Here is a 12,027-nt window from a genome sequence, read left to right as displayed (position 1 = left end):
CGTCCACCTGTCCTCCAACCAAACGCGGGACGAAGTGGGATCGTCCCGTCCCGTCCCACTTCGTCCTCGCAACCAAACGCACCCTAACAATCCCGGCCGTGGACCGGATCAACCCCCTGGCCGGCGAAGTGGCCACGAGCATGTTCCAACTCGCTGCTGCCGGCTAACCCCTTCACGTGGCCGCCAGCCGTAACCGAGTCGAGTGCCAGTCTCGTCGAGACCGCATGGGCACGCCCCCCCACCGGCTTCCGCCCGCGAACCTCCCCAACCGCGGCGATTCAATGCACCTCGCGCCCCCATCTGGGCAGGCTAGCGGCGCCCGCGCGCAACGTAACCGCCCGGCCGTGCCGAAGCCGGCCATGCGCCGCGACGTGACGCCGGGGCGTCGCGATCGGTGCGCCCCCGGGAGGGGAAGTTGGGCCTCGCGTTTCCCAAACCAGCCGCGCCGGCGTGGCGTGCGGCCTGCCTGCTGGCGCCCGGCGGCACCTCCCGGGATCGATCGACTCGAATCGATGATCGGTGGAGCACGGCACGGAATTCCGTGCCGCCGTGTCGTGCCCAAAGCGGCTCGACAAAGGCTGGCGCCTGCAAAAGTCGTCGCGGATAAGGGCTCAGGGCGCGGTCCGCTTGACGACACCACACGTTCGAGCGAGGCGGCAGGCAGGCAGGCCGGCAGGCTGCTCACGGAGATCTTGCATTCGATTCGGCGACTTCGTTGTTGAGCTGAAACTAGATGATGCGTTCGATTCAGCAACTCGCCCGGGCAACAACACACTCACCAAATCCGGGTTTCGCGTCTCGACCGATAACAACTCGTAACGGATTTGCATCATTGGACCATCGATAGTCGATCGATCGATCACCAAGTGCATCACGGCTTCGACAATGCGCCAAAATCCACGACCAAGTCGTAGGGAAATTTGCATCGGTCGGGAGACGTTGGCGAGCTGGAGGGGAGCGAGTCGACACGGCCAGGGCCCAGCGGCCACGTTTCCGCGGCCTCATCGGCGGCTGCTCCGACGTGGCGTTCCGGCCGCCCCCACCTTGCCGGGCGGTTGTCCACCCCAGGACGGGACACCGGGCCCCGCCGCTGCCGCGCCGGGGAGCGACAGCCCCGACGTCACCCCGTGTCCTTCTCCCCCCGTCCACTGCTCCACGCGTGACCACCTCTCGCTCGTCCCAGCTCGCCGAGCTCGCTCCCCCTATAAATTATCTGGCCTTGCCCGAGCCATTCCGAACCCAAGCACACAGCAAGCAGCAGAAAACATCTCCTGCCCTTCCCCTCCCTCCTCCCTCCACGCACCCCACACGTTCCACGCAGCTGCTAGCTAGCGTTCGCAAGTAGTGTTCGGTCGAGCCAATGGCGGTGATGGCCGAAGTGTCCACGACCACCGGCGCAGCTCTCCGCGGCCCGGCCTCGCCGGCGCAGTCGCCGGTGAAGGACGGCGACGCCGAGAAGCTCCGGTTCATCGAGGAGATGACCTCGGACGTTGACGCCGTGCAAGAGCGCGTTCTGGAGGAGATCCTCACCCGCAACGCCGACACCGAGTACCTCATCAAGTGCGGCCTCGCCGGCGCCACCGACCGCGCCACGTTCCGCGCCAAGGTGCCCATGGCGACGTACGAGGACCTGCAGCCGTACATCCGGCGCATTGCCGACGGCGACCGCACGCCCATCCTGTCCGGGCACCCCGTCTCCGAGTTCCTCACCAGCTCCGGGACGTCCGCCGGCGAGCGCAAGCTCATGCCCACCATCGAGGACGAGCTCAACCGCCGCCAGCTGCTCTACAGCCTCCAGATGCCCGTCATGAACCTGTAAGCTCTCTTCTCCAGTCGCTCGCAGTTATTGGGTCGACAGCACGCACGTGCGCGGTACAGTTATTAATGGCAGCCATGGCGTCCAATGATTGTGTGCAGGTATGTGCCTGGCATGGACAAGGGGAAGGCTCTCCATTTCCTCTTCGTGAAATCGGAGACAAAGACGCCGGGCGGCCTCGCGGCGCGGCCGGTCCTGACCAGCTACTACAAGAGCAACCACTTCAAGAACCGGCCGTTCGACGCCTACAACAACTACACAAGCCCGACGGCGGCCATCCTCTGCGCCGACGCGTTCCAGAGCATGTACGCGCAGATGGTGTGCGGGCTGTGCCAGCGCCACGACGTGCTGCGCGTGGGCGCCGTGTTCGCATCCGGCCTCCTCCGCGCCATCCGCTTCCTCCAGCTCAACTGGGAACAGCTCGCCGCGGACATCGAGGCCGGTGCGCTCACCCCTCGCGTCACCGACCCCTCGGTGCGCGAGGCCGTCGCCGGCATCCTCCGCCCGGACCCCGAGCTCGCTGCGGTGATCCGCGCCGAGTGCTCCAGCGGCGACTGGGCGGGCATCATCACGCGCATTTGGCCCAACACCAAGTACCTCGACGTCATCGTCACCGGCGCGATGGCGCAGTACATCCCGACGCTCAAGTACTACAGCGGCGGCCTCCCGATGGCCTGCACCATGTATGCGTCGTCGGAGTGCTACTTCGGCCTGAACCTCCGCCCCATGTGCGACCCGTCGGAGGTGTCCTACACCCTGATGCCCAACATGTGCTACTTCGAGTTCCTCCCCATGGACGCCGCGGCGTCGGGCGGCGACGTGAGCCAGCTGGTGGACCTCGCCCGCGTGGAGCTCGGGCGCGAGTACGAGCTGGTGATCACGACGTACGCCGGGCTGAACCGGTACCGCGTCGGCGACGTGCTCCAGGTGACCGGGTTCCACAACTCGGCGCCGCAGTTCCGGTTCGTGCGCCGCAAGAACGTGCTCCTGTCCATCGAGTCCGACAAGACGGACGAGGCGGAGCTGCAGCGCGCCGTTGAGCGCGCGTCCGCGCTGCTCCGCCCGCACGGAGCCACCGTGGTGGAGTACACCAGCCAGGCGTACACCAAGAGCATCCCCGGCCACTACGTCATCTACTGGGAGCTGCTGGCTAAGAGCCCCGACGCCGGCGCGGCGGTGGACAGGGAGACGCTGGACCGGTGCTGCCTGGAGATGGAGGAGGCGCTGAACTCGGTGTACCGGCAGAGCCGCGTGGCGGACGGCTCGATCGGGCCGCTGGAGATCCGGGTGGTCCGGCCGGGCACCTTCGAGGAGCTCATGGACTACGCCATCTCCCGGGGTGCGTCCATCAACCAGTACAAGGTGCCCCGGTGCGTGACGTTCCCGCCCATCATCGAGCTGCTGGACTCCCGCGTGGTGTCCACCCACTTCAGCCCCGCGCTGCCGCACTGGACCCCCGGCCAGCGCAACGACGACTAGACCGGCCGGCCGGCGGCGCGACGAGGAGTTGGACTGTCCGGCTTCGCTTAATTAGATTGGAATCTCCTGCATATTCTGGGCATTGCTCGATAGCAGAGGTAGAATGTCCGTGCACCTAAATATTTGTTAATTTTGGAATTTTGAGTACTGTCAGTTAGTGAGAGTGAGGGTAACTTGGATGTGGTGAGGGTTGGCTGAGCTGACCAGCTGAAGCAAAATAGTCGATGCATGTAAGGGTTGGACTCTTCCAGTAGTGGTACTGTTGTCCGTACGATCGAATCGCTTATTATGGAGTATGCGACTAATTTAACGTTTCCCCAAATCTGTACGAGTTCTGCGCAAGATCCTGCTGCAATGTTCTGATCACCAAAACAGGCCACGAGCTTGAAAGCTTTGACACTTTGCTGTCCAGTGGGGAGCACCTTCCCATCTTTTTCCCATGGCTCTTCAGCCTTCAGACAGTCCATTTCAGGCAACGCGATTCAGTTATGGCTTCTCCATGGTAAAACCGCCACATCATTGGCTCATCATGCAAGCACAAGCGAGTGTTGTGGCAGACTGGCAGAGCTTGCCTCTTGCCATCGCTCAACCGCCTCTGATCTGACGGGTTTATCAGCTTGGCGAAGCCATTTCGCGCACAAGCGGCGTGATTGATGGCAGTCTTTCGAGTGGTTGATAGCCTGACGCGAAGTGTCTGGCCGTAAGCTCTCTGCTGCGACGTTGACGCGTGATTAAACTAGTCACTAATCAGAGCAAGGTTTTTTCAAAGCTGGGTGTAGTGCCGAATCATGGCCGGACCGGTGCACGATCCGGCACGGCGCTCGGTCGTCTGGTCGTCGCTCGTTGCAGACGGACGGACCAGCACACTTTCCTGCCTGGGTACACAGCACTGTACCTCCGTGTCTCTTGGTCGCTTTCCACGAGTCAAAAAGCGAGATCATTTTCCCTCTCCGAAAGCCATGTTACGGCCTTTTGCGAGCTTCGTTTTGCATCTCAAAAGTCTTTCTCAAGACGTCTCCGAATTGTGCTGCTGCTATCACAAAGACAGGAATAGATTTAAGTACCGGTACCGAGAACCAAATCAGATGAACGTGATGGAACCTACGTGTCCGATCTGGCTCTTCACGATCGGTAGGCCGTGATCCGTGAGGGGACCTTGCTAGTTACTTGTCAATTTCGCTCCGTTGACGAAGGGGGAGCTTGGACTTGGACGGCGAATATCTGTCGTGTCGTGCCCACTGCGGGACACGCCTCGCCTTCGTCTCAAGCGTTTGACTCTTGGGTGCGCTGCCGCCGTGGCCTGTCAGCGGGTCCGCATCGCCGTCACTGTTACGAGATCTCCGAGTCTTTGACTCCGCGCGCACCAGACGACGCGTCCGGCGATGCGGTGAGATACTGAGATCCGCTCGTCGCCTTGTGTGTGCTCCCTCCGCAGTACAGCACAGTAAAAAGGACCTGGCCTAGTCGCCTGCCTGCACAACTGCACAACAGCACAAGCACAGCTACAGCATTCAGAGTTTCCCTTTGTCAAAAGGGCACCATGGTTTGATCCAAGCCCGGCCAAGCCACAGTTTGGGGATCAGGTTCAGGTCAGGTCAACCCTGCGAAATGCAGTGCGGATCACGCGCGAATCGCGGGTTTTGGCCGCGAACGACTGCGAGTGGCCAGCGTCCGCGATAGCGGCAGGCCGGGGCGGCCGGGGGCAGGTCAACGTGCTGCGGCAAGCGAAGCCATCGCGTCGCGCGCGCCTCTCGACCCGCCCGGGGAGGCGGACGAGACGGCTGGGACCTGGGAGCTCGATGGCCGTGGGAATCGCGATTGCCGCCCGCCCGCCCATCCGGCCGGCCGAGACACAGAAGCGGGTCTCCCTGCCGGAGTCCCGCGCGCCGCTTTCCTGCGCCCGCGCCAACCCCGGGCAGGCGCGTCGAGGCGTGGACCGTGCCGTTTTGTATTGCTGCTCCGTGACTTGTGCTTTGTTGCGTGCAGCCGCGTCCAGGTTTGGCACTGGCATTGGGGTTCTGCACTGTGCAGCTGCAGCAGGAGATCGTCGAGACTCGTGACGGATATTGTATGACCGCGACGCTGCCGCCTTGGACCATTGATCATGATCGGTGCCCCTGCACGGCACGCGCTTGTCGTTTTGCCAAGGGATATCTGAGCTGAGCTGCATGGGTGGTGCGGGGTACTCCGTACAGCCGCGGCCAGGAAACGTGCGGGAAATGTCGGGGTCGGAGAAACAGACAAGCGGTGCTTGCGTCCAGATAATCCGGACAGATTATTGTTTCATACTGGCCAAGAAGCCAAACCAGGCGATATGGATATGCTCGCCGTTGACAGGTTGCTATCCGGATATGCCTGTGACTGTGACTCCCGTGAGGCTGCGGTTGACTTCGTTTGCATGCGCGCACGAGTGCCCGAGACGTTCACGCGATACTGTGCTGTACAGTGCGCGTAGTAGGAGTAGCGCTACCTAATTGTCTCCTGGAGACGGGTCAAGGATCAAGACTCTGCTAACCAAATGGCCAATCGACAAAAGCAACGGTACTTGGCGGCAATCTGCACTTGGGCAGCCGGGGCGCGGTCAGCTGTGCTCATCCATCCGCGGAGCCAAGGCGGAACCGCGGAAGCCGACGCACGAGGAGGGGTTGGCGGCTCCGGCCTCCGGCCTCCGGGCGGGCGAGGCGATCGAGCTCCCTCGCCGCGCCCGCGCGCCCTGCTGGTCTGCTGGAGGCTGGAGTGCTGCCTGCTTCCTCGTCTCGGGCTCTGACGCTCCCGTGTTTCCCTCCCACGCAAATCAAGAATCGGTCTCCGGCATTTTTGGTCCTGCCGTCGTGGATGCCAGCTGGACCCGACTTTTTTTTTATTTTATGTACATGTGTTCTGTCTTTTGCATGGACCAAGAGTCATGGGTGGTTCAACTGCAGCAACTGGGCCAAGTCTCTTGCGTTCACAAAATCACTGCGCACTCACTAACTAGGCCTCTACTTGTATGGGCTGCTGCATAACTGGGCCGTGAGCCCGTAACTTATTTGGGAACGGTTTAGGCCCTTTTGAGAACGGCTTCAAGATTCGTCTGCTGAAAACGGAGCCCAACACGAGATTCGCGTGACTCGGTCAGCAACCAGCCCATAACTCCCACCCAACTCCCGATCCCGCCCCAATCGACGACAGCTTCCGTCCCTTCTCGTCGAGGCTCCGCATCTCCGTACCGGCTAACCCTAGCAGCGGCACGCGGGCGACGGCGAGCGGTGGAGGGCTGGGCGGCGCGACCGGCGAGGGCTTCAGCGGCCTCCCCTTCCTCCGTCTACGGCGCGGGCGACGCCTGCAGGTACCTCCGCCTACATCTCCCCATTCATGTGTAACCACGGGCGCGTCGGCCCCCACCCCACTTGCGGCAGCAGGCAGGCCGGCAGCACCCCTCTCTCTGTACCCCGTCCTCTCGGGCAGTAGTAGCCGCATCTCTGTCTCTCTCTTCGCACGCTACTGGCACCCCGTCGCGCTGCCTACTCTGTGCTCTCTGTCTCCACTCCACTCTGTTTTGCAATTCAGAACCGATCCCTGCTGAATTTCATTAGGTGCTGTCGTGTCTTCTTTTTTTTGTGCGTAAAACTAGGTTTCTTGGATTACGGCTGTGGCTGTAAATCTCTGATTTTCATTCTTAGCATATTGATGCGCAGCTCTCCTCCATATTCTCGTGGGAAAAGAAAGTAGGTTTGAGCTGATCTAGTCATTTACTGGGTACTGGACTGTTGATTATGTGATTAAAATTTTGTTGAATCGTTGGGAAAGCTTTGCAGCCTAATTCATACAAAAGGGCGCATTAGATTTTTGAGTTTATCTGTAGGAAACCATAAGTTTCAAAATATATACTTCAAAAATTAGAAATCAATTTCAAGGCTGATTTTCGTGTGATCGTTACAAGGTGGATTGGCCGAACTGATGCCACTTGCCTACTATTAATACTAATCTGATCACAAAGTTGTTTTCGTGTGTGGGCTTTTCTTTGATATTTGATAATTATAACGTTTCCACCAATTCAACCCAGAATCAATCCCGGATCTGCTAGTCTGGTTCTTTTGTACAATCTGCTTGGCTATACTGGAAAAAAATAGGTATAAGAAAATACTTAGTTGAAATTGCACTTGAACTGAATGGACAAAACATAGTTTGTACGTGTTACTTTAGCAATCAGCATCAATCCCATGCCTTTTGTTTTTAACAGCAGATGTCAAATTAACTGTCCAATGGCATCATTTTTTTTTATAAAATGGGAATTTCTAGATTACACGTGCCAGTCTACAAGTTAGGTGTTCCTTTCTTCACTGTCAAAATGAGGGGGAAAGCACGCCAGTATAATATGGCCATATGGGATTTTATTTTCTTTGATTGCGGATACTGTCAATCTAGTTTGTTTTTCTCCAATGGATTAGCAGAGCTAGAATGAAAATTCCATGTTTTGCTTACATTCTTTGTTCTAAAGCTTTCCACCTTTTGTCTTTACTCAACCTTTTAGTTGTCATGTCATTTGTCATGTTAACAATCTGTATTTGTTCTCGGTCGCTTCCCATTCTCAAACTCACTATATATTATCTCGTGTCTCTTCAGGCAATCGTTGGTTTTGTTGCAAAATGGCCACGGAAGCTACTCTGAACAATTCTGGTGGTTCTGAGTCTACAATGTCTTTGCTGGAACAGCTTGCTGAAGTATTTGGCAAGTTGAAATCCCACACTGAAGCATCTCTGCAGTTGCAGAATGGCATGAACTGGGGAGATATCAAAGAATATTTCCTCAATGTTGATAAGTCATACAGAAGCAAATTTGATGAACTGGAAGAGAAGCAGAAGGCATTAGAAGAAAAGAAAACTGAAGCTAGTAGGCTGATTGCAGAGAAAGAGGCTAATGTTTCTGCAAAAGAGCGTGCTTCCTTGAACCAGCTTCAGGAGCTTAAGGACGCTGCTGTCTCTTCTGTAGCAGAGGTGCGCCAAAAATATAAGGTGGAGCTTGCTGATATACTTGATGCCAATGGAAGCAAAGACAAAAAGGTAAGTACCTCAATCAATGGAAACAATGCATCTCGTGCTTCAGAGGAGAATACCCCTGCTAGTGGGTCAGCTGAGCCATCTGAAGCTTCACTTGTTGAGGTTAAGCCACGTCCTGTATTGAAGGAACTATGTGAGCAGATGGACACCAAAGGCCTTCTGAAATTCCTTTCAGAAAATTGTAAAAAACTTCCTAGCCTTCGTGATGAACTTTCCGTTGCACTAAGATGTGCAACTGACCCTGCCCGCTTTGTGCTTGATTCCCTGGAGGGTTTCTTCCCACCAGACCAAACCAATTCGCCTGGGAATAAACAAAACGCCCTTCAGGTCCAGCGCAGGAGCTGTATTGTTTTAATGGAAGCTATAGCACCTGCACTAGGGACGAAGGAGCCAGGTGGCAATGATCCTTGGAGCTCTGAAATTAAGGAGCAAGCCAAGGCAATTGCCGAAGAGTGGAAGAGTAAGTTAGCTGAGGTTGACCTAGATGCTTCTAATGGCCATTCATTGGAAGCACAGGCATTCCTGCAGCTTCTTACTACTTTTAATGTTGATTCGGTGCTTGACGAAGATGAACTATGCAAGATCGTAGTTGCTGTCTCTCGTCGCAAGCAGACTGCTGTGACTTGTCGCTCTCTTGGTCTTAATGAGAGAATACCAGGTTGGTATCCACCCAGAACGCCACAAGGTGTTCTCATCCCTTAATTTGCTAGGGTGCTGCAGTTCATTGCCGCTAAGCCCCACAACCATCTAGGGAACTAAAGTTTCATTACTGTTCTGTGCAAAGCATTGATTTTCTGCGTGAAATTGGTGCTTTAAGATGGTTCTATTGACTTTGTATCTTTGCAGGTATCATTGAAGAGTTGGTTAACAGGCACAGGCAAATTGATGCAGTTCATTTCATACAAGCTTTTGGGCTTTCGGATACTTTTCCACCTGCACCTCTGTTAAAGACATATGTGGATGAATTAAAAGATTCATTTGACAATAATGGGGATGCCACTGCGGCTGCTTCAAAGGTTTGTTTCTATCATCCTTAGTTGACGAGACTATCAAATGCTTATGAATAGGCATAGCCTGCTTCATTGGCAGAATTGATTCCGTGTTGAATGCTTTTTGGATGGTTTAAGTTCAGATTTTCAGCAGTTCTTGAATACTGTTAGTAAAATAAAAGCTTCAGATTATTAGGTCCTTTGTTTTCATTTTTGTTTGATTTGGGAACCCCCTTGAACAACTTCTTGAAGGGTTCTGAAAAATTCGAGATAGATGTAATTATACTTTTTTTAATCATTTTCTGCATAATTTGGGGTTTCCACCATTTAAAAAAGAGAACCCCTTAAAAAAAGGGAGTCACTTCTGAGAAGTTTGTCAGATTGAGATTTGAGAGATCATGTTTGATTACAAATAAGAGAGCCTCTGCCAACGCATTGCGAGAGAACAAAAATCTGGATAAAAACCAATTCCTATCACTGGCAAAATGATTCAAACTGAGAAGTCACTGCTGAGAAGTTAGATTGAGATTTGAGAGCTCATCTTTGATTCAGTAAATTTAAGTTCTCTTTACCTCAAGAACTGTGTGAATAGTGGGTATGGCACATGCATTTTGTAGGCACTTATGCTCTACCTATCTATTGTGGGATAGTGATTGCACTATTACTGCTGATGCAAATAACTCTTTTTTTTATATTGCTTTGTGTGCTTGGATAATTTTATGTTCATTTTTTTATCATCTATGCTTCACTTCTGTTTATTAGATTATATACCTCAAGAACCTTTCTGTCTGTGAATGGTGGCAACGCACATGCATTTTGTAGGCAGTTATGGTCTACCTATCAATTGTGGGATAGTGGCCACATTATTACTGCTGATGTGAATGATCCATTTTTTTATTGCTTTGTGCACTTGGATAATTTCATGCTCCATATTTTGATTGTGTTTATATAATTTCATGTTCAATTTTTTATCATATAGGTTTATTTCTGTTTATTAGATTATATTGTTTTTATATTGTTTAGCTGACTGTTAACTCGCTAAATCCATTTTTCAGGATGACCCAAAGACCAAGGAGCTACTTGCTTTGAGGGCCGTGATAAAGTGCATCGAAGAGTATAAGCTTCAGAAGGAGTATTCACTTGGACCTCTCCAAAAGCGTGTTTCTGAGCTGAAGCCTAAGAGTGAGAAAAGGCCATCATCTGATGCTGGGCGTGCTTACTCAAAGAAGCCTCGAGGCCCTGGCACTTCATTTCCTCGGAGACCTGCTGGTCCTGTTGGTTCAGCTGCTCGCAGACCTCCATTTCCGGCCAGTAACTGGCAGCGTGCTCCAGCACCAATGCCCTCCCGTGCTCCAGCACCAATGGCCCCTCTTCCTGATAGATATGGAGCTGCCGACCAGTACCATTACACTCCACCAGCTGCTACATATGACACAGGGGCATTTTCTTCCTATGGTGAACCATTCAGTGCCCCAAAACCATTTCAGTACACCCCAGGGTCAGTGGCAGCATCATACAATTCAAGTCACTATAAAGTTGCGTACGGTGGCCCAGGAGCGCTGCCAGGCACAAGCGGATATGCAGGTTACTCAGGTGGATCAGGGCCGTCTGCTTCCAGCAGCTACCCAAATTACTTAGGATCTGGTTATCGCCCTACCCAGCAGCCATAGATTTGACTTATCTCAAAATGCCATCCTCGTGATGCAGGCAGGATGTGGCAGTCCGTCTTCCCGTCAGTCAAACTGGGATGTAACTTATTCTGTTCCTCATCGATAGCAGTGAGTTTTGTAGGTGTAACTGATGTAGAGTTTCTTTGAAAGGCTGTGTGAGGCCGCAATCAAATTTTAAGCGCACTCATGTCCTTGCATGCCTGCACATTGCACTCCTTTTTGCTTCGTGCTGTATTCCGACTTGTCGAATGCTTTGTATCTTTTGTCAACCAGTCTACTGTGATAACTTTTGCGCTACTGTTCCGATTGAGTTGCAAAAGCCAAAAAGGTTCGTTGAGTGCAAAGCTTTCTAAGCACTTTGCAGAGCTGACAATCTTGCACAAATAATATTCTCAACTTGCAGATTGCAGCAGGCATGGCTTGTACTTGCGCATCAGACTTGCCTACGATTCTTCTGCCACGAAAAGAATGATGCAGTAACATTTGTCTGCCCCTAAGAATAAAGACCCGTCTGAAACTGAGAATTTTCTCTGATCTACAACAACATTCGCGCACAATTTCACTGAACCGTGTGCAGTAGCTGATGCGAGTTTAGCCTCCACCCAATTTGGACCAACAGGCATCTCCATCTGGCCCTCCCTTTCTCGGTTCTCTCATTCGTGAGATCGTGCTCAACTGCTCATCTCGTCATTATAAAAAAAAACTGATCAGCTCGTCAACGCTCCCTCCTTCCACTCCCATACAGCGACTAAAAAAGAGGAGACCAGACGTAACACACAGTTACCCGCCCTATCCAATCAGCTGCTGGAGACTCAGACACGTGGGCCCTAGAAGAGGTGATCCCCACCTGTCGGCCCAAAACTTGAACCCCACTGATACGGTGGATCTACGCGGCCATCTCCACCGGTAATCAAAATATATCCGACGTACCGCGGACGGGGCGGCCCCAGCGATAGCGCTGTGAATTTACCGGGTTACCCCTCCACCCTTCCCTCCTCTTCTTCTAACAAGTCGTCGCCTGGACCCGGCCTCGG

The 12,027-nt window shown here is 53.8% G+C and overlaps 2 protein-coding genes across 2 annotated transcripts; both read left to right on the top strand.

Annotated features, from left to right (window-relative positions):
• The first annotated feature begins 1,245 nt into the window (after window positions 1-1,245).
• LOC101752929 (probable indole-3-acetic acid-amido synthetase GH3.8) lies at window positions 1,246-3,617 on the top strand. The gene is made up of 2 exons (XM_004958135.3): window positions 1,246-1,815; window positions 1,918-3,617. The coding sequence occupies exons 1-2, from the start codon at window positions 1,361-1,363 to the stop codon at window positions 3,293-3,295; spliced, it is 1,833 nt and encodes a 610-aa protein (XP_004958192.1). The 5' UTR covers window positions 1,246-1,360; the 3' UTR covers window positions 3,296-3,617.
• Window positions 3,618-6,448: 2,831 nt separating this feature from the next.
• On the top strand, window positions 6,449-11,291 carry LOC101752517 (FRIGIDA-like protein 3). The gene is made up of 4 exons (XM_004958134.2): window positions 6,449-6,623; window positions 7,901-8,992; window positions 9,181-9,350; window positions 10,379-11,291. Exons 2-4 carry the CDS (start codon window positions 7,924-7,926, stop codon window positions 10,991-10,993), a joined length of 1,854 nt encoding a protein of 617 aa, XP_004958191.1. The 5' UTR covers window positions 6,449-6,623; window positions 7,901-7,923; the 3' UTR covers window positions 10,994-11,291.
• The last annotated feature ends 736 nt before the right edge of the window (window positions 11,292-12,027 follow it).

This window comes from Setaria italica, chromosome II (assembly GCF_000263155.2).
Source record: "Setaria italica strain Yugu1 chromosome II, Setaria_italica_v2.0, whole genome shotgun sequence".
NCBI classification, from domain to species: Eukaryota; Viridiplantae; Streptophyta; class Magnoliopsida; order Poales; family Poaceae; genus Setaria; species Setaria italica.
Note: the sequence above shows the minus strand (reverse complement) of the source record. Positions and strands in the feature narration are given on the sequence as shown.